The 23,350-nt window shown below is 32.1% G+C and overlaps 1 protein-coding gene across 1 annotated transcript in view; it reads right to left on the bottom strand.

The window, feature by feature from the left end:
- Positions 1-3,369: 3,369 nt before the first annotated feature.
- Positions 3,370-23,350, bottom strand: part of Lrriq3 (leucine rich repeats and IQ motif containing 3) — a 162,159-nt gene continuing 142,178 nt past the window's right edge. The window contains exons 7-8 of the mRNA XM_005330713.4: positions 15,863-16,586; positions 3,370-8,652 (exon numbers count right to left, since the gene is read on the bottom strand). Coding sequence (XP_005330770.1) covers positions 8,496-8,652; positions 15,863-16,586 — 881 coding nt within the window. The 3' untranslated portion in view covers positions 3,370-8,495. The remainder of the gene's footprint in view (positions 8,653-15,862; positions 16,587-23,350) is intronic.

Genomic DNA, 23,350 nt, shown 5'->3' on the forward strand with positions numbered 1-23,350 from the left:
ATTGTTGTTATGTCTTGTTGATGAATTGTTCCCTTAAGCAGTAAGAAATTTACTTCTTTATACCTTTTGACTAACTTTGGCTTGAAGTCTACTTTGTTTGATATGAGGATGAAGACCCCTGCTTGTTTCCACAGCCCATGAGAGTGGTATAAATTTCCCCAACCTTTCACCTTCAGTCTGTGGATGTGTTTTCCTATGAGGTAAGTCTATTGGAGGGAGCATATCATTGAGTCTCTTTTTTAAAAAAATTCTATCTGCCAGTCTATGTTTCTAGATTGGTGAGTTTAGGCCATTAACCTTCAGGTTTATTATTGAGACATGATTTGTATTCCCAGTCATTTTTGGGTTTTTTGGGTTTTGTTTTTTTTTTTTTTGGTATTTAACTTGACTTGGTTTCTCCTTTGATTATTTTTTTTCTTTTGTGTAATGCTTCCCTTTGCTTATTTTCATTGTTTTTTAATTCCTCTTCATGAAATATTTTGCCAAGGATGTTCTGCAGTGCAGGCTTTCAAGTTGTAAATTATTTTAACTTTTGTTTATATCATAGAGGTTTTTATTTCATCATCAAATCTAAATATTAATTTTGCTAGATATTAGATTCTTGGTTGGCATCCATTTTCTTTCAGAGTTTGATATATGTTGTTCCAGGATCTTCTAGCTTTCAGGGTCTGCGTTGTAAAATCCACATATAACCTAATTGATTTCCCCCTATATGTAATCTGATTGCTTTCTCTCATGGCTTTTAATATTCTCTCCTCATTCTGTATGTTAGGCATTTTCATTATAATGTGCCTTTGTGTGTATCTGTTGTAATTTTGTACATTTGGCATCCTGGAAGCTTCCTGAATCTGGTTTTCCAATTAATTCTTCATGTTTGGAAAATTTTCTGATATTATTTCTTTGAATGGATTGCTCATTCCTTTGGTTTGGAACTCTATTCCATCTTCTATCCCAATAACTCTTAAATGTGGTCTTTTTATGTTGTCCCATATTTCTTAAATGTTCTTCTCATGATTCCTTACAATTTTCACTATGTTGTCTACATTATCTTTAAGATTATATATTTTGTCTTCATTGTCTGAGGTCCTGTCTCCCAAGTGATCTAATCTGTTGATGAGGCTTTCAATTGGGTTTTTAATTTGGTTTATTGTTTCTTTCATTTAATGGATTTCTGGCTTTTTTTGAACCTCTGTCTCCTTATTGAACTAATCTTTTGCTTTCTGTATTTGTTTATGTAGCCTTTTGTCAAAATGATCTTTTGCTGCCTATATTTGCTCTCTTATATCATCCATTAATTCATAGAACACTTTAATCATGTACATTCTGAACTCCTTCTCTGTTATTTCTTTTGCTGTGCTTGCCATGGATTTTAATTAAGTGGTATCTTTATATGTTTGGGGGCACTTTCTTTCCTGTTTCTTCGTATCACATGTGTCTTCCCTTCTATCACCATGGATCCAAGGCATTACCATTTTTACCCTATAGGCTAATAATGCTTTTGTAGGGATCCAATACCTCTCCTTTGAGGTGAAGGCCAATGTTGTCATATCTCCATATAAACAATATACACCCTAAAAACAAATGTTTGATATTAAGACGTTTATAGTTTGGTCACAATGTAAGAAATGGTGAATTCAATTATTATCTACAATATACTCAGTAGGTTTGTAAAAGGGCCTACAGTTTCTGATGGTGGACAAAGAACTGGGGGTGAGGAGTAGGATGATATGCTTAGGAGGTTGGAGGTGAGGATACAGAGTTGTTATATCTTAGGAAGTGTAAAAGAGAAATCTAAAGAGGAAGATTAGTATCAGGAGAAGGGAGAGGAAGTCATTTTTGGTAGACAAGTAAGTGGGAAGACAGTAAAGTACATAAAACAAACACACATATATTAAGAAAAATAAAATGTTAAAATAGTAGAAATTGGTGGGATAATAGAAACAATATACAACACAGCTGTAATATACTACTCAGATGTCCCTGTCCTCATGAAAATCCTAATTCATGCAAAGTTTCACATATGTTTGGGGATGTGAGGGTGGGAGAATTTTGAGGGAGAGAGACAAAAAAAATCTTGAAGAAACAGGATAGCAATCCATGTCTTTCCTGCTTCTCTTCTCATCCAATAGGTGGGGATATCTGTTGTTAGCTGGTATCTCTGCCCTCAGGATGGTGAAGGTAACCAGGGTGTCACTGTGCCAGGGTTGTGGCTGCTGGGGAGAAGGGGGAGTTAGAAACTAAGAACCTGGAAAGTTGGAGTTACAAAAGTGGGAGTTGTCCCCACTGAAGATGGTTATAAAGGTGGCCCAAGATGGAGACGCCTTCTTTCAGTGGTGGGCTGTAGGGTTGGGTGGGGGGAATTGAGCGATGGCATTGGAGGATGAGTTCAAACTCGAGCTCTGGGGTTGCAGTGTGGGGCTTTCGGTTGACTTCAGAGCCTGTGTGAAGTTCTTGGGTGCAGGCGGGCTACTGCACATAGGGGACTATCTCTGCTGTTGCAGAGTCCCCAAGATGGCGGCAAACAGGGGAGCCCCACGTGGGTAGATGGGAGTCCACACAGGAGTAGTGGTCGGAGTTCCTGTGTGGGGGAAGCTGCTTGGTGACCTGCATGGGAGCAGCATTGGTGATTTCTGCTCGGGTGTGTGGCCAAAAGTTCTGCACAGGTATTGATGGTCCCGCTCGGGTACCTGATAGTCCTATGTGGGTGAGTAGTTGTGAGACCTACTCTGATGCTGAGGCCTGGAGCACTGGAGGGGACAGTGGCCGTGATTCCCATGCAGGAGCAGTAATTTTGCCCACATAGAAGCATTATTCTCACAACTTGAGTTCCAGGTCACAGAGCAACACAGAATGCTGCTTCCCCCTGGCCCGCCATCTTGGATCTCCTCACTTCACAGTATTTATCCAAAAGAACTAAAATCATCATAGTATAGTGCTACATGCAGGCTGGGTTTTCTTCAATATATGACTAAATAAAACTATGGCATATATATACAATGGAGTTTTACTCAATCATAAAGAGTGAAATGATGCCATTGATGGTAAACAGATAGAACTGGAGAATATCATGATGAATGAAGTAGGCAAGATTCAGAAAGTGAAGAGTCAATTTTTTTTATTATATGCAGAAGTCAGATATAAATAAAGAATTAAGAAAAGGTTAGGGGTCTCATAAAAATAAAAGGAAGAACACTTGAGTATAGAAAGAAAAATGAGGAGGAGGGAGAGAAGATGGGAAAGGGGATAAACAGCAGAATGAAAGTAACAAAACTATGTCATGTATGCGTATGAACATGTCACAATAAATTCTACTTGAATGTATAATTAACTATAGTGTACAAGTTTTAAAAATGACAATAAAAAGAAAAATTAATCCAATCCTGTTTTTAAATGGGTAGTAAACCTAAATAGACAATTCTCAAAAGATGTAGAAATGGCAAACAGATTACATGATAAAATGCTGAACATTACTAATCATCAGGAAATGCAAACCAAACAAAACACCATGAAATACCACCTCAACCTAGTAGATATTTTAGGTTAGCGTTGGTATTTTTCTGTACTCTTGACAGATAAATAAGTGATTTTAGAAAACATTATCTTCAAAGTGGAATACAAAGCCAAAGGTATCAAAACACCAGGAAAGTTTTAAAACCAAGGGTCATTTCTTAATAACTGGAAAAATATCTACTGCCTTCCTACCTAGGTATCATTATCATAACTGAATTATTTCTTAAAATGACATAGTAATGCCCAATATGTTTTACATAGTTATGTCATTTACAAATGAAGAAGATCGTCATTGATTTTCCCAAAGTCTTATAATTAGTAAAGTGGCAAATAATTCAAACCCATTTCTTTTTAAAAGCCTACACTTTAAAGCATTGCTTTCTATTACCACAAACTACACAATTTGGACTAATATATTGATCACTGGATACCAAATAAGATTTACTTTTGGTTCAAAGGACATAAAAGGAAGATAATGTTGATAATTAACTTGTTTTAATTTCTTTCTGAGATGCTTCTCCTGTAATCGCTGAAAGCTGGTTCAGTATTGCAGTGGCTACTGCTTCACCTAAGTATACTCTAGGAAGGGGTAAATGAACACTTTTCTAGTACCAATATCTCATTCTTCAAAGAAAGAAGGGTCACACACAGTATGTATTCTATCTGGTTCTATTATATTTTTTTCAATAACTTTATTTTTTAATCTAACCTGCCACTATTTCCTTCTTTTAACTTTGGCTTCAGAATGGCACTTTTTTTTAAACCCATTTTGTCCAGGTAATGATATATTTCTATCATGATGAGTTATTTTAATATACTTCAGTATTATTATTATGTGTAAATAAAATTATATTAATCTACAGCTACACTTAAGGGGACTTTTATTAGTATAAGAAAAATTTTAGTAGTCATTTATTTGAGAAATTTGTTATATTTTAAGGTTTACATAAGATTGGAAGAGGGAACGCATCACCATTCAGAAATAAAATTTTAAAATATGCAAGTTCATCTATCAATAAACAGAATTAGAACTATTACCCATGTATCAAATCTGGCTGGTATTCTTTTTTATAAATAAAATTTTATTGCAACATCAGTTTGACCGATATTTCTATTGTTTAAACCTCAATCATGTGCTTCAATTAATTGCAAGAGAAGCTGTGAAATATAACTAGTTGCGTCTTAAAGAAAGTGAAAAAAAAGTTGTTGAAAAGCTATCCACTTTCCACCATAGAGAACTTTTATAGTTAGATTTAATTAGGTATAATATTTAATAAGATGTGATAGAGTAATAAAATACTCAAAGATATCTTCTAAGTGAATCCATGTAGATGGTTATATATCCAGGTGTGCTGGGAAATACAGAAAAAAAGCAAGATTTTGGAGAATAAGATAATTGTATGAATATATAAATGAATTCCACTTTAATGTACAACTTAAAAAAAATGTCAAGCTTCAAAGTAGAGGTGTTTGGCATGCATTTTGGTACTATAGGATGCATATCAGGACTGAGATACAATCCAGAGGTACAGAGTTTGGATTATTCAAAACAAACAGTAAGTGGCAGTAAATTTCATGAAGTTGACTTGAGACATTACATAAATAAGAGAGTTATAAACATTAAGAATATAGTAAGTAACATATTTGACTCAGGAGAAGTAATAGAGACAAAAAATGAATAAAATATCCTTTGCCTTCAAGAAGCTCACAGTTGGCTGGCAATAGTCCAAAAATACTGTTGATTGCCTGTTGTGTGGTAAAAACTATAAAAGATTCATGGCATGGAATGGAAGCATAGAGGAAGGGAGCAAAAATACTCAGCAAATGTATGGATTAAATGATGTGTTCCAGATACATCACACAAATAAGCTCACTATTCCTTGGTGGTTCCCCTTAAATAGTTAATGAATCCTCATATAATTACAGAGAGGATGATTTCTGCTTCCACTCTGCACACTTAACCTTTATTAAATGCTTACTTTGTTGAAAATACTGTGCTGCTTTATTTATATGGGATTATCTTCAATTAAGTCTCATAATAATGCTACCTGAAATGGATCATTGCTTTCATTAAAGCCCCTAAACATATTATTTCAAAACTGGAATAGAAAACTGGATTATGTAAACTTGCTTTAGTAAAGTTAATATCTGTTATACTTTCTACCACCCCACCACCCCCATAATATATCCCTTTGTTCTTTTTGAAGAATAATTAGAAATACCAATATGACTTGCTCAATAGTTATATGCTACTTAACAGGAAAATGAGAGCTGGTGTCATAGATTTAAATAGCTATTATTCCTATCAAAATCCCAATGGCATTGTTCATAGAAATAGAAAAAGCAATCATGAAATTCATCTGGAAAAATAAGAGAACCAGAATAGCTAAAGCAATCCTTAACAGGAAGAGTGAATCAGGTGGCATCACTATACCAGACCTTAAACTATACTACAGAGCAATAGTAACAAAAACAGCATGGTATTGGCACCAAAACAGGTTGGTAGACCAATGGTATAGAATAGAGGACACAGAGACAAACCCACAAAATTACAATTATCTTATATTAGACAAAGGTATCAAAACATGCATTGGAGAAAAGACAGCCTCTACAACAAATGGTGCTAGGAAAACTGAAAATCCATATGGAACAAAATGAAACTAAACCCCCATCTCTCATCATGTACAAAATTCAATCAAAATGGATCAAGGACTTAGGAATACAACCAGAGACCCTGTGTCTAATACAAGAAAAAGTAGGCCCTAATCTCCATCATGTGGGATTAGGCCCCAACTTCCTTAATTGGACTTCTATAATGCAAGAATTAAAACCAAGAATCAATAAATGGGATGGACTCAAACTAAAAATTTCTTCTCAGCAAAAGAAGCAATCTGTGAGTTGAACAGAGAGCCTACATCTTGGGAGCAAATTTTTCCCCCCCCCACATCAAATAGAGCACTAATCTCTAGGGTGTATAAAGAACTCAAAAAGCTAAACACCAAAAAGCAAATAACCCAATTAATAAATGGGCCAAGAAGATGAACAGACACTTCTCAGAAGATATAAAATCAATCAACAAATATATGAAAAAAAATGTTCATCATCTCTAGCAATTAGAGAAATGCAAATAAAAACTACTCTAAGATACCATCTCACTCTAGTCAGAATGGCAGCTATTATGAAGACAAACAACAATAAGTGTTGGAGAAGATGTGGGCAAAAACACAAACTAATACATTGCTGGTGGGACTGCAAATTGGTGCAGCCAATATAGAAAGCAGTATGGAAATTCCTTGGAAATCTGGGACTGGAACTACCATTTGATCCAGCTATCACTCTCCTCAGACTATACCCAAAGGACTTAAAAATAGCATACTACAGGGACACAGCCACATCAATGTTTACATCAGCACAATTCACAATGGCTAAACTGTGGAGCCAACTTAGATATTCCTCAGTGGATGATTGGATAAAAAATATGTGGCATATATATACAATGGAATTTTACTCAGCAATAAAAGAGAATAAAATCGTGGCATTTGAAGGTAAATGGATGGTGCTGGAGAAGATAATGCTAAGTCAAGTTAGCCAATCCCAAAAAAACAAATGCCGAATGTTTTCTCTGATTTAAGGAGGCTGACTCATAGTGGGGTAGGGAGGGAGAGCATGGGAGGAATAGATGAATTCTAGATAGGGAAGAGGGGTGGAAGGGAAAGGGAGGGGGCAGGGGATTAGCAAGGATGGAAGAATGTGATACAAAGTACATGTATGAAGACATGAATTGATGTTAACATACTTTATATACAAACAGAGGTTTGAAAATTGTTTCATATGTGTAACAAGAATTGTGAGGTATTCTGCTGTCATGTATTTAAAAAATAAAACCAATAAAATAAATAAATAGACAATTGTTTTTTACTGAAAATTAAGAAAATACTACCAGCATTTGATAGCAGTCCAGTATAGAAGCATGAATGAATAAGCTCTGGAAACTGATAAAATTATAGAATTTTTAAAGCAATGCAGGCTTAAAATATATGTATCTAACTGATTAATATAAAACAGAAATTCTGAGTGTTATTACTTATATTGTAATGAGTGATGTCACAATTATAGTAGTATATATATCTTCCTTAGATAAGTGAAAACACATTAAAAATTGATAAAAATTTTAAAAAGGATTTTTGTTTTTAATGTTTTTCTTTGTTTTTCAAGTTTTCTACCATCAGTATTAAGCAGACTTAAAATTATTTATATCATTTCTACATACTTTATGATCTCAATTACTTATAATTATATGTATTCTTTCCTGTTTCTCTTTCTACCTTTATTTCTCTTCCGTGCCTCCACATATATGCAAAAAAAAAGACAAACACATCAAAAGTACACCCAGATCTTACAACCTCCAAAAAGGCAATAAGATTGTTTACTTTTCATCATTTATATTTTCTAAATATTTATGAAAGTACAAATCACTGATATAATGCTGAAACCCCTACTTTGAAAAAATAAATCCAGAAATTGTTTTAATAAAATAAACAGAAAATATAATTAAATGTATTAAAGTAAGTAATGAAAGAAGTCAAATAAGCAATATATTAATAAAAGTCAGCAGTAGGGGCAAAAATTACTATGCTAAAACCTTGCCAGAGAAACTGAAAATACCTTACATATTGCTACACTCAGAGAGGATATAAAAGAGAATATATACAGCATCTTTTCAATATTGCCTGTAGTAATGGAAATCTGTTTTAATTGTTCCTTGGGAAGCTGTATATATAAGAAAACTTTTAGTGCTGCTAAGTCAACTTGATTTAAGTTATGATTAATACAAGAAACACTCTATTCTTTATATTTTTAAAAGATTTACATATAAATCCATCTTGTGACACAGAGCATTTCTTTCAGAGTATCATTTCAAAGTACATTAGGTAAAAGTAATGGACTAAACTTAAGATCATCATAGAAGGTGATCTGCCATTGGTTCATTTTGACATTCCATTGGGAATATTAAAGACAAAATTTGTTTTCACAAGTGCAACTCTTGATTTAGCTTCTTGATATCTCTCAACGTCTTTTTGAAAAGTAAGCATATCCATAACAAACTTTTCTGCACAGTGTTTTCTGGATATTTCTTGAGCCCTAAAAGGAAAAAGAAAAGATTATAAAATGTGATGGTTTTAGGTTATTAAAATAGTAATAATTAGATTGTTACTTAGGTTATTAAAACACTAATTATTAGATTGTCACTAAAAATAATTAGATGGTTTCAGAACAGACATAATCAAATGGGAAAAAGAACTCCATTTAGAGCTTGGTGCAGTGGTGCATGCCTGTAATCCCAGGGGCTCAGGAAGCTGAGGCAGGAGGATCGAAAATTGAAGGCCAGCCTTAGTAACTTAGGAAGACCCCATCTGAAAATTAAAAATATAAAAGGGCTGGGATGTATAGTTCAGTGGTTAAATTCAATGTTCTCTCTACCCATGTTTCTTCATCTTTTACAAAGGGATAATCCAACTCATAGAGATTAGAAGAGGATTTAATGAGTTTTTACATTAAAAATTTATATAAGAATTCCTGACATTTAAAAATTATGCTTTCTAGATTAATAATAGTGGTTTTCATCAGACTAAGAAATGTAGGAAGAGCAAAAAGATGGGAAAATTTAGTTTTGTTTTGTTAACATTGACCTTCAAGAACCTTGCTATCCATGTCATGACTTCTAAGGAGCAAATATAGAGAAACAATGGATTGTTATAAGAGTATAGGCAGTAAAATCATTCTTTCGGGGTTTAAAACCCAGCACTGAAACTTAAGGATTGTGTGATTTGAATGAGTTATTTAAACTTTCTGCCTCTTTTCTTCATCTTTTTGAAGTAGGCAATCCAATTCATATGTTTAGTAAGAAGCAAGTAAACTACTACACATAAAATCCTTAAAGGAGTTCCTGTAATTTAATAATTATTCAATAAAAGATAGTTGCTACTATTTTGACTCTGGAGTTCAAGTAGTTATATGTGGATGCATAGTAGAGTAAAATTAATGGCCAAAAAGATTTTATGCATAAAATTAAGGGTATTAGTTAAGAAAAATATTAAAATAGCCACCTTAGCAGATAAAAACTATGTGGAAAATGTAAAAACAGAATTTAAAATAATTGAAGAGTGAGAAACACAAAATAATCAATTATTTTTATATATACCATAATCAAACAATTAGAAAATGAAATCAAGAAAAAACTTCAGTTAAAATATGATCAGAAAAACATAAGATACTTAAACATAAGTTTGATAAAAGTTAGGCAAGACCTATATTTGAAAATAATAAAATATTGCTGAGAGAAATCAAAGAAGACCAAAGTGAATGAAGAGTTATGCCATGTACAAGAATTGGTATAAGCTGTCAATTCTCTTCCAAATTAATACATAGTCAATACAATTTCAGTTTATATGCAAAGATTATTTGGGGTAGAAATGAATTATCATTCAAATTTGTTTTGAATATACATTAGATTTAATTTATTTATTTTTAATGATTAAACTTAATTTTTAAAAATTTGTTAAACATTTTATAGAAATTCAAAGGTCCTCAGACAATCAAAGCAATCTTATGGAAAGGAGAACAAAGTTGAGATTTCTGTTTTACATCCATAAATAGGTTGACTTATAATAACAATCTTATATTATCTCATAGTTCTCATGAGTCAGAAGTCCAGGTATGGCATGTCTCATTTTTTTGTCATGTTTTTGTTTTGTTTGTTTCTCCCTCCATCTTTATGTTACCAATGTCATGTCAAATCCTTCTCATTTAATCCCTCTGACTTTCTTTTTTGCCCTGAATATAAAGGCTAATGTAATTACATTGGGTCCACCAGGATAATCCAGTATAATCTATTTAATATGGACTAATTAACATTATTAATTATATGTGCAGGGTTCCCTTTACTATCACATTTACAGGTGTGGTATCTCAACTTATTCATAGCCCTGGAGATAAGAGCTGGGCATCCATCTTCTTGGAGGCCATAATTCTGATTAATGGAGAGATATTCATTCTATAATTTTACAGATTACTAAGAATATAAGTAGAAAGATTATTAGCTTCTAATAGAAATTGGAAAGCTAATCCTGAAATAGTAGGGAAAAAGGTAAATATATCCATAATATACAGAATTTTATAGATATGGATATACTAAATTGAATGAATTCAAGCTGGAAGGACTAAATTGTTTTGGAAAATAAATTTCTTTGTGATAAAGTGGCTTGCTGAGAAGTAGATCATAAGTGGTGTTGGACAGGGTGATGGTTTGAAATTGCTCTTGTAGTTAGTGGTTAAAGAACAAGCTACTGAGGGAGCAGCTAAAGTCAGAGGTCATAAAATTAACATTGGCATAAATGTAGAGGTCAGTTATTTCCTCTTCCTATTTTGGTCTAACTTCAAGAAATAAATATAGACAATTGGATTATTGGATTGTTCCCACATAGGATTTGATGATATATATATATATATATATATATATGTGTGTGTGTGTGTGTGTGTGTGTGTGTGTATAGATATATATTCACACATATATATTTAAAACTATATATTTGAAAATGTGTGTTGTGAAAGTAAAGGAAAAATTTGAAAAGGTAGATTTTAGTCACAGATAAATAAGTATATCAAAATCTAAAATTTCAGAAGTGGGGCAGTTCCAAGTGATGAGAGAGTCTTTTTGTGTCTATAGATATAAGTTTACTAATGTAAAGTACAATAAGGATTGTTGGAATCCAAAATGGTTAACATTAGGTTTGGTAATTTTTTATGTTAAATAATTGATTTTAGGTATTTTGAAAGTTTACCAAGTTTTGGGCAGTGGCTGGTTGGAGAAAAGCTTTATGATTCAGGATAAACTTCTTTAATTCACACTTAGGTACTCCTGTGGATATTTTATCAACTTACTAAATTAGAATTTTCTTTTTCACTTTTGTTTTTTCCCCCTTTATTTCACATTGCAGGATCAAGGAGCTACATTCCTAATAACAACTTCACTAATTATTGAGATTCATTTAGACTTTCTAAGTCAAGTGATTGTATATACTGATACATTAATGAAGAATCAACAGCAAAAAATGTATCAGGATTGAAAAACTTCTGATGTCTCTAGACAAATTTTATTTTTTATTTTTTTGTGTCAGAGTTCCTTTCTGTTTATTAATACTCAATTTTTGTTTTTTAAGAAAAACAGTAAAACTCAAAATTTGGTGGGTGTTGGTGGGGGAGAATACTACTGACATAAACAACACTTTCAAGGATATCTTTTCAGACTTAGAAGATAATTCAGTTAAGATTCATTACAAAGCTCATTTGATTCTGCATCTTTTTTGAATTAAGTATGGTTAGATATGCAATTTACTGTGATTAAAACTAAGCTTATTAAATTTATCCAATGTTAATTTGCACTAGACATATTTTGATATAGCAAACTAGATTTCATTGTCTTTTCCAAGATACATTTTTAATAAAAATTATAAACAATTATTTTCAAAATTACAAACACACACACACACACACACACACACACACACACACACACCATACATTAAGATAAAGGATTTTAAATTTGGAGAGATAAAAACATAAAATATAACTCTACAAGTTATAATTAGTAAGGCAAATGTTTCTTGTTTATACAAATATAAATAAATTTTGTGTGGCATAAATATTTCCCAGTGGATATATATATATATATATATATACATATATATATATATATATATGTGTGTGTGTGTGTGTGTGTGTGTGTGTGTGTATATACACACACACACTTCTTGCATTTTCATTTTAACTGGTTGTAACTTTTTACTGTTTCTTCTTCATTAATCTGTTAAATAAATTTTTGCATGTGCTAATTTTATATATGTATGAGTCGTGTTTTTATTCTCTTAAAATATATTCTTTGACAACTACTGAAATTTAAATTTGCTACACATAGATTAAAATATTTTGAATCAATATTAATTCTCAGAGCTTCTACACCTCAAAAATTTAAATAAAAATAAAAAGTCTTTATGGCAAAACAATTTACTTTTTTTAAAATTTGTTTGAAACAGATTTGTCAAAAATCTCTTCTGGGATCACCTTCCAATCTATTTCTTGAAAAGAAGGTTTTGTGGTAAAATGCATATTTAAAATGTATTCTGTAGCTCAGGTGTCTCTTCTGATTTTATCTATCCTGAACTTTTCTGCTAATAATGGTCTTCCCTTTTCCTCTGATTTTTCCAAATTCTAATAGATAATCATAATTTTCCTCTGCTTTTTTCTGCAAAACTTAATTTTGAAGGTTTTGATGGGATGTGGGAAATGATACCCAAAATATGGCAGCTTAGCATACTGAGTATTTTAAGCTGAACGAAATTGAAAAAATCGTAGAAGCAGAAAGCTCTCTGTGAAGTTTTCTTGCCCCCTTTCCTTTAAAGATCTAATGTTATTTTTTTTAAAGAGTGAGAGAGGAGAGAGAGAGAGAGAGAGAGAGAGAGAGAGAGAGAGAGAGAGAGAGAGAGAGAGAGAGACTTTCTCAATATTTATTTTTTAGTTCCCGGCGGACACAACATCCCTGTTGGTATGTGGTGCTGAGGATGGAACCCGGGCCGCATGCATGCCAGGCGAGGGCACCACCGCCGGAGCCACATCCCCAGCCCCTAATGTTATTTTTTTTAAAAATTATTTTTTACTCTAGTTTATTATATATGAGAGCATAATGTATTACAATTTATATTACACATATACAGCACATTTTTTCATATCTCTGGTTGTGTAAAAAGTATTTAGGACATCTTCAAATGTCCTGTCCTATACCTGGAGGGAAGGAACATTACAGCAAGAGGACAATAATAATCTGAATACACAGGTCTGGCCGAGTTCCCTTCAGTTCATTATTATTTAGGTCATATCCCCTTTTTGACCAACCACACCTCTGTACAACTGTGCACTCTTCATCAACCCTAGGCATAAAAATACTGTTTTGCTGGGCCTCTGATTCTTCATTTATAGAAGTTTCCATGTCATGTAACTTTCAGTTTAATAAGGTTATTGTATTTTTCTCTAGGTAACCTGTTCTGTTATACAAGTGTGAGTCCTGAATACTCTGATAGGTAAGGTATAAAATATTCTCTCCTCCAATTTTCAATATTACTGCCACCTACTTATTATTTACCAGAAATTTTCATTCTGTCTCTTAGTAGTACTTATATTATTACTTGTATTGTTATTTAAATCTAGTAGTCTTGTTGCCTTTTTTGCCTACCGCCTATCTAGATTTTCAGTTTTTTGGGGCAAAATGACTTGTCAGTCCCCACACTGCCTGTGATATGAATCTCTGAGCGCTAAATTTGAATCACTACTTGAGTAATCTGAACGGAAGATAAGAACCTATTGATAGAAATACAATGGTGCATCACTGAGGGAAAGAAAATAAGAGTATATAAATTTATTGCCATGAAATAAGCACTTGTGCTAAGATGGATACATATTCTAATTAATAGCAAAGCTATTTTCACAGCTGGGTAAATTATATTTTTATAATTCATTTAAAAATTTAGGCTTGGATTTAGCTCAGTGATAGAGTGTATGTCTAGTATGCCAGAGGCCCTAGGTTTTATCCACAGCACTGGAAACAATTCTGATTATATATCTTTATTATATAAACATTTGGAAAAAGTATGCATTATTTCTCATCTCAATGGCTTAAGTATTGAGTAAAAATATATAAAAATACTCAGAGTTCTCAGAGGCAATTATCTGACTTAAATGAAGTAATATACAATCACTGATAATTGGGATTCACACCTATTCAATACTTATTCAACAAGTATTTATTGAATAATTTTTTTAACTAAGCACTGTACCACACACAGAAATGGAAAGATGGGCCAAATTATTTTACAAAGGATTTCCCCAGTTCACTATGAGAAAGACTTGCCTATCACAATTGCTAGAATTGACATTTAAATAAAGTGTTATGGAATCACCAAAATATTAAAAGACCAATTTAGACTGGAAAAGTAATTGAAGAGAAGTTAAAATACCATTTTAGTTGGCTGCTATATGGTAGAAAATAAAAGAATGAGTTTTGCCATTGGTTGTGCAGCTCACGTACTATATGATGGAAAATAAAAGGGTGAAACACAGCCACATACAGCTAAGCATCAACTACTTGTGATAGTTCCTTAGAGGACAGAGTATATTTTGCATCCCATACAGAAATCACCGCAGCACTAATTTGAAACACCAAAAGCATTCTGATTTTCACAATAACAAAGAGACTTTTGTTGCATAATAACATATAGTAATACTGTGGGCTTATAGTGCCCCAGTAGGGTCATATTTGAGAGAAAAGGAAATAGTATGAGAAAAATCATTGGAATAAGAAAGTGCAAAATTGTGTAGGGAATGGAGAATGAGTTTGTCTAGAGAAAAAAAAAATGTAATTAAGAATAGAGGGTAGGCACTCTAGGAGAAAATTTAGTATGGTATGACTAGATTTAAACAGAGCATATTTTTTAAATGCTAAAAAGATTAAATTTCATTATTTGGGCAATTGAAAGCTACAAACTTAAATAGACATAATCAGAACTTTATTTTTAAAATACATTAGAGGTTGAGGGAGGAGGATCAAGAGTTCAAAGCCGGTCTCAACAAGGGAAAGGTGTTAGGCAATTCTGTGAGACCCTGTCTCTAAATAAAATACAAAATAGGACTGGGGATGGGACTCAGTGATAGAGTTCAATCCCTGGAATCAACACACACACACACACACAGTCATTATATGTCGGCAGTGAGGTAGACTGAGTTATAAGACTAGTTTCTAGCATTGGTCAAGAGGCTGATGAAAATACTATCTATGATGATGATAAATTAAGTTTTCAAGGCTAGCAAAAATACACAAGTTGAAGAAAAGATGGAGAATGGGAATGGCAATCTCAATGAGAAGAATAATATGAATTATTAGGGCGATTATGAGATTTGGGAATGAAAAGATCTAGTTGAGACTTCTTTCAGAATAAAAATAATAAAAAACATGTTACATGTCGACAGGGAGACTAAGTTGTAAGACTGGTTTTTAGCACTAGTTAAATGCTGTTTATTACACATATTAATTAATCAGGTTTTGTTGTCTGAGGTTGAGACAGGGAAAAACAGTTGCTGTATTATCTATTCTATGATAATATAGGAATGCATAATTGTCTTTTTGTTTCCATTTTCCAAAGGAGAATTCAATAAACAAAATACTACTAATCAGAATTCAGCATTTAGTATGTAATATTTATATGTATTTGACTTCAAAGCTTCTGTCATATTAAACTGTACCCACCTATGTTCCTTCATTTGGTTGAGTAAATTCTTTTGATATTTTTCTTCTTCTATTTTTTTCTGAACACTCAGCCATTTTTGTCTTAGGGTAGCATCATTCCTCTTCAGTCTGTCAATTTTAATCATTCCTTTGGTCAGAATAGTACGCTCATTATTTAGGGTTTGAACTATTAAATGTTCTTCAGCCTTTTGTTTTTTTCCTTCTAGAAACAGAGTTCTTCTCTCTTTAACTTTCATAAGGTATTTTAATTTGTCTTGCCAAAGTTGCTGTAAACTTTTCTGAATAGTGTTGTGATCTTTTTCAATTAGTTTTTTTATAGCTATTTTTTTCTTATTTATGCTTTCATGAACAGTTAAGCCAACTCTTTTTTTGTCAACTTGTGCCCTGGATACAGCTGCTATTTTTTCTTGATGGAGATCCTGCATCTTTTGTTCAGCATAATATTTGTCAATATCTTTAAGGGTTTGAAGTTTTATACCGGCTCTCTGTGTTGTAAAAAACTGTCTTAAATTTGTCTCAGGTAGTGTGCCTTTTTTAATTACTGGCTTTGGATGGGTGGTAGGAAATAGATGGGCATGTTCAGGAAAATAATCTTGTTTTTTCTGTTTCAATACTGCATCATACTTCAATAAACCTGAAGTATATAAAGGTAGTTTGGATGCTGATATCCTAAAACTGGTATCCAGTACTTCATTCTCATTTTCATCTCCAGACTCCTTCTGACCTACATCATACAACAGACAAACATATGTCACAACAAAAGTTAAACTTATTTTCTGTTCAACTTGTTCTGAAGGGTATATTAATAAAGTTGATGAGAACATACTATTTACTTCACTAAGAAGCATTTTCCCCAAATTGCTTTCCATTTTGTGATTTTTGGAAAGAAAAATCACTATTAAAACATTTTAACACAGAAATAAATTGAATCTGATTCCTGTTTTCATTGTTATTTCTCACAATTATTTAACTTGGACTGACTCAGCAACAGCATCTTATCTTATCCTTAGCACTTATAAATAGTATTTTTTCATTTAGTTTGCTGAAAGACAAACCTTAGACAAATTAAACAGAATTTAAATGAGCAAAAACAGTTTATGAATTGGGCAGGGTCTAGAAGAGTGGAGGTTCTGACAGCACAATTCCAAAACATGAGCAAGGATTATTATAGACACAATGTGGAAGTGACATACACAGAAACAATTTGATGGCTTATAGCTCAATGCTTTGCCTTATTTGGAAATAGTCTGATGAGTTGGTTGCCTATGATTAACTGAAGTTCAGTTGCTATGATTTTCTGTGATTTAGCTATTTGTTACAAAAATATTCTCCAAAGTTAGGCTTTTAGTTTTTTCACATATCAAGTTAACTTGCAGGGTTTTTTTTTTTGTTGTTGTTGTTTTAATATAAGGGATCAAGGTATGGAAGCAGTTTAAAGTTAAACTTAATTGCATTTAACAAACTACTATTGTCTCATATTTTCCAACGATACACACTGTAATTAGTTTTACTTTATTTTTCTTAACTCTAGGGAAAACCAATAGCTACCATTTAAACTGTTTTTTTCCCTCTTTGGATAGACAAACTAAATTTCTCATCTTGCTTTGCTATTTTGTGTGACTGTGAGCAAAGTCTCTTCCAGTGGAATGTGAACAGAAGTGTGATGCATCATTTCTTATCCAAGTCCTTTAAGAAATAAATAAGTCTCCTTTCTTTTCTTTTTTACTTCTGACCACTGCAGACATGAGAGATGGTGGAACCACAAGACTGAAGAAACATTGGTCCTAAAACATGTATTGAAAAAATAATTCCAAAAGAAGATTAGATAATTTGGACTGTTATGGAACCTGAAATAATTAATAATTATGCTTAAAATAAGATATATGTCTGGGTATATTTGTTACTATACCAATTTAACTAATACAACTTTAATCACATTGTTGCTCACATATCTATTTTTTGACAAGCATTGATGAATTTAGGATCTAATGGCAAAAGGAAGCATAGAAGTCAAGCTTAAATGATTCACATTTGACTGATTTTCTCTACCTATTGAAATTACATACCTGCCAATTCTATAAGGATTTTTTATTCTCTAATAGAAGATTCACATAATATCATTCTATTTCAAAATGACAAAGCTGATAGTGGTGAAGATGGAAGTGAAGATGGCCATGAAGAAGGGAAGGATCTGTGGTATAGACAAGTAGTAGGAAGGAAGTGAATATCTGAAGTTTTTATAAAGGCCAAAGGAGAATCTGCATTAGAAAAATAAGCAGTCTATAGCAAAGCAGGAAATAAAGTCTAAAAGTAAAAGTGGCAGTTTACCAGAATACAAAAAGCAAAGTGTCTAAAAATAGATATTAAAAATTTGGATCTGAAGCAAGACACTGGAAAACAAAGGACAAAAGCCAGTCTCTCATTAGTTGTTTGAATATAATCAGACCAGTCATATCCATGTTTAAATCTGCATATCCAGCAGGACCACCATTGCAAACACAACCAAGTCCCCTCTGTTCTTATTACCATTCATTTTTTTTCATTAAACATTATAGTAAAAAAATATGGATAAGATACAGAGACAACTATCTTTTTATTCACCTGTACTAACAATTTAATTCAGATACGTATTTCACCTTTATTCTGTCCATCAAATTCTTGAAAGTCTCCTATCAAAGGCTTTTATAAAAATAAGTGCAAAGGGTACTATTTGGTTCTAATATTATATAAAATCTCAGTAGCAATAAAACACACTTTGTGCTTTCTCCTTCCTTTTTCAAGATTCTATAATAATAATCTCTCCTATTTTTTTTCTGATTGTTACTTCCTAGTTTTGTTTGCAGACACTTTCTTTTCTGCCAAATCTCTTTATATTGGACTTCTTGAGGACTTGCTACTAGGCATCCTTCCCATTTCTATCTACTCTCTTTCTTTATCTGAATAATCCTCATAACTTTACTGATAAACTCTCAAATTCATCTTTTCCACTTGCATTTCTTTTAGGTATCTTTTAAACATGCTATATTACAAAACAAGCTTTTGTTTACTTCCAGAAATCTATTCCCTCTAAAACCTGTCTTCCTTACCTCAGTAAATTATATCTAATAATTTAGTTCCCTACATAAGTTTTATCAATAAGTCCTGTAGATGTTTCCTTCCAAATGTAACTCAAATTAATTGATTTTTTCCCACCTCCTATCCCCTACTCTACTTCAGGTCTTTGCCAGCTCTTATTTTATCTACCACAATTTCCCAACGCATAAAAATTTTATTGTTTACACAGTGATCAAGCCACAGTGATCTCTTTAAATTGTCCTTAAATGCCCTTATGATAAAATTCAAACTCCTTGCTATTGTCTATAAAGTTCATATTCTTTTGCATTGGTTTAACGAGCAAATATAAACTTCCAACTGGTTATGATCACATTTATTATTCTATGCCTAAGACATGAATTAGTTCTGGGGGTAATTACCAGGCAAAATTACTGAGTTTCAGGGCTATAAATAACCAAACAAGAAAGTCAATTCCTTTGACTAAAGTTTTAAAAGTGAAAATTTGACATAGCTTAAAAAAATTTTATCTAATTTCACTCAAGGTCTTCAAAAAATAAAAATGGTACTGTGTGTCTGGAATATTACAGTCTAGTGAAAGAGAAAAGGCTTGTAACTTCAAAGTATTGTGGAAATTTTTAAAAATACAAACATAGAAACCTTGGAGGCATAGAAAAACGACTATTTCATTTCAGTCAAAATAAGTGATTTGAGACAAAAATATTCCAGAGAATGTTGACAAAGATTATTTTACCAAATCTGAATCAGGCCCCTCTGAGTTTTCCTGACTAATTCCTTATCCTGGGCTCTCAGCTGGGTCTGTTCAGTCTAGTTTTAGCAAGAATTCTACTGATTAAGCTTAAAAATTCCTTATCCTCCAAACTATATCTTATCACCCCGGACTGTCTTCAGAATGAATTTTGTGGAGTCAATCTAACAACAACAAACAAACAAAAAACCTACTGCATATCCCTGTTATTGGTAAGGCTGTGTACAGAGATATCATACAGAAGGGGAGAGAGATTAGGTTTACCTCTGAATATAACAAGGACAAATAATGATTTATCCATTAATCAGAGTGGGATCAATAAATGACAAATTACTAAGAGAAATCATTAAGTCTAAAAGTATTCTTGCCCAGAAAATTCTTATTACAGACAGGCCAATGTGATAAGATAATGAAGTCAATGGATTAGGACAGTGGACTCTGTTAGCAAAAGATGAAAATTTGGGGTAAATCAATAGTCAATGTAATATGCTAGATAGATATAATATGAAAAAGAAAAAAATATCTAGCCTTACTGTGTAAGTTTCTAAATAAATTACTATTTGCAAAGGGAATTGATATATGTACACACTTCATTTTGCCATGGGAAGTTTTAACTTATACCTATGACACTGGTGACTTTATTAATAGCAACTGCTATCAGACTTAGAAAGGGCTAAGTTTGGAAGACAAATCATATAGTCACATTAGCTACAGGAACACAGATGAATAAATAGAATAAAAATAGGAGAGTAACATCATGTTATTTGTATTATTTTAAGTTAAAGATCCTAATAGAATGTCCAAGACTTGGTAGTTATTTAATAAGTGCTTTTTTTTTTTTCAATTTAAGGTTGGTTCTCAAAATCTTTATAAAAGTTGAGATTGTGTCTGCTTGTTCACCATTGCTTATCAAGTACTTAGAATAACATGTGGTACATGGTAGCCTCTCAATAAATATGAACTTAATTAACTTTTTTTCTGAAGGCAGCTAGAGAAATTCAAATGTAATAGTCACTAGTTCTGAATTGTAATTAGATACTTTTACTTCTTACCCTTGACTCAGGCTTTTCACATTCATTAAAAAAGTCTCATTTGCATCACCATCTAAAATAAAATTATTTATCTTAAAAACATAAATGTTGTCATTTACTTAGCCCTTACCACTTGGTAAGCACTGAGATAAATTCTTCACATTAATATTACCATTTATTTAAATACTAGTAACTTGTAAAATTAGATATTATTGACCATTTTCAGAAAAAAAAATAGGTTTACCTAAGTCAAACAGCTGTCACACAGGGATAAAATACTAATATTTGGCTAACATGGTAAAAAAAATTAAACAAAATCCAAACAAATATTTGAGGATAGTGAAGAATGCACAAGAACAAGTACATGTTAGTGGTCTGCTAAAACAAAATATCTACACTCTTATAACAGAATTCAAAGTATCACAACATAATACTTATGGTGTCCAAAATATAATCCAAAAAATATAATATTAATGAAATTACATCATAAAGAAAGGTAAGTGTAGGTGGCTAATTGGCCTACATGTTATCTGAATTCCATATTTTATTTGAAATATATAAAACTAACAGTAAGTAGGTTGAAGAAAGTGAACGATTTATATTGTATATCCTAGAGAAACAAAATATATGATACAAAGAGCTTCAGTTAGAAATCCAACAGATAAATCAAGGTGCATTTTTTTAAAAATATATTTGAATGAGCTTTAAAACCTAGAGAGAAAAATAAAGAAAACACAAGGCATTTAACAAAGAACAATAAAATGATATACCTATGCTACAATAATCAATATAATTAATCAATAACTAAATGTTAGTAGCCTAAATACCCTTAATTTAAAAAGCAAAGATTATCAGAATGGATTTTAAAGAGTTAAAGAATTTCATCAGAAATCTAAGATAGCTAAGAAAATTTCAAATATTTGGATACTAAACAAAAATTCTAAGTAATCCATGAGTTACGCAAGGAAATTTAAAGAAAGAAGAAAACACAAGGAAATTTAAAGTTAAATAATAATAAAAATGAAAAACACTGAAATTGGAGGATGATGCTTCAGTAGTACTTGCAGCTTTAAATTCTTATAGAAATCAAATTTCCAAATTCTAACAGTGAATAGAAGGAAAAGTTATGATTCAAATCCTACTCCATTTGACCATACTATTAGTCATACTTTTTTTGTTTTGATAATCCTAAATTAATATTTTTCTCTTTTCACAAACATCTTTTTGTCACTTAAGATATTAGAAACTGAATATCTATGTACCCCTCTCAAATTCATATATTCACATCTTAACCTCCAAGCTGATGGTATTAGGAGGTGGGGCTTTTGAGAGATGACTATGTCATGAAAATGGAGGTCTTATAAATGAGAATAATGATCTTATAAAAGGGCCCAAGAGAGATCCCTTGCCCCTATCACTGTGTGACCCTAACCCAAAAGGTACAGACTATAAAAGTGGATTCACTGCAATCACCAAATCTGTGGTTCCTTAATCTTGAGTTTATAGTACTATAAGAAATAAATACCTATTGTTTATATATAGTATTAATTTATAGTATTGTTATAGCTAATTGAATGAATTAAAAGTTCCAACCTCCAGAGTGGCTAAAAAGTAATTAAGGTTAAGTGATATAATCTCAGGGTATGCCATTGGTCCAGTAGAATTAGTGTTCTTATAAGAAGAAAAAATAGAATTCATTTTCTATTTCTGTGTAAATAGATGGTGATATTCTATTAAACAGATAACACTCAAGGGAAACTGACCATGCTGGTATCCTTATCTCAGATTTCCAGACTCCAGAACTGGGACAAAATAAATTTCTGTTCTTAAACCACCCAATCTGTGTTGTTTTCTTATGGCAGTTTGAGCACAGATACAAAAGAACTTCTCTCTCTTCTAATCTTCTAAGCACACTAGTATTCTATTAAAGAAGAATGCCCAAAACTTTGAACACCCTGGTAAGAAACAGGATTGCTGGGCTGGGGATGTGGCTCAAACAGTAGCACGCTCAACTGGCATGCACGGCGCTGGGTTGGATCCTCAGCACCACATAAAAATAAAATAAAGATGTTGTATCCACTGAAAACTAATAAATAAATAAATATTTAAAAATTCTCTTTGAAAAAAAAAGAGAAAGAAATAGGATTGCTGTAGCATCTAAGATCCTATTTGCTATAAGCTTTATCTTTGAACCTCAAGTGGAGTCCAGTACACTGTCTTGCATTCAAGACAACAGAAGAGGATGGGGACTCACTTGAAAATGTAGTTAAGCAGTAAGTTACAGTGGGTGTTGCCTACTATAGACAAGAGACTCATAAAGAAGGTGTTTCAAAAGCATGGCATACTTTCCTAAATATAGCTAATCTTGGGTGGATACTCCAAAATCCACTATATATATATATATATATATATGTGTGTGTGTGTGTGTGTGTGTGTGTGTGTGTATAATGTTTATATCTATTTTTGTTTGATAAAATTTTTATTGTATCTAGCTGTGAGATAACTGCTTTTGATACATTTGCATTTTATCATTCTTTTGAAATATAGAATGATATAAATATTCAATTAGATATGAAGTTCCTTCATATTTTCACACATATACAAAATCAATATTACACTTATAGAAAAAGATTATCA

This window comes from Ictidomys tridecemlineatus, chromosome 11, assembly GCF_052094955.1.
Source record: "Ictidomys tridecemlineatus isolate mIctTri1 chromosome 11, mIctTri1.hap1, whole genome shotgun sequence".
NCBI lineage: Eukaryota > Metazoa > Chordata > Mammalia > Rodentia > Sciuridae > Ictidomys > Ictidomys tridecemlineatus.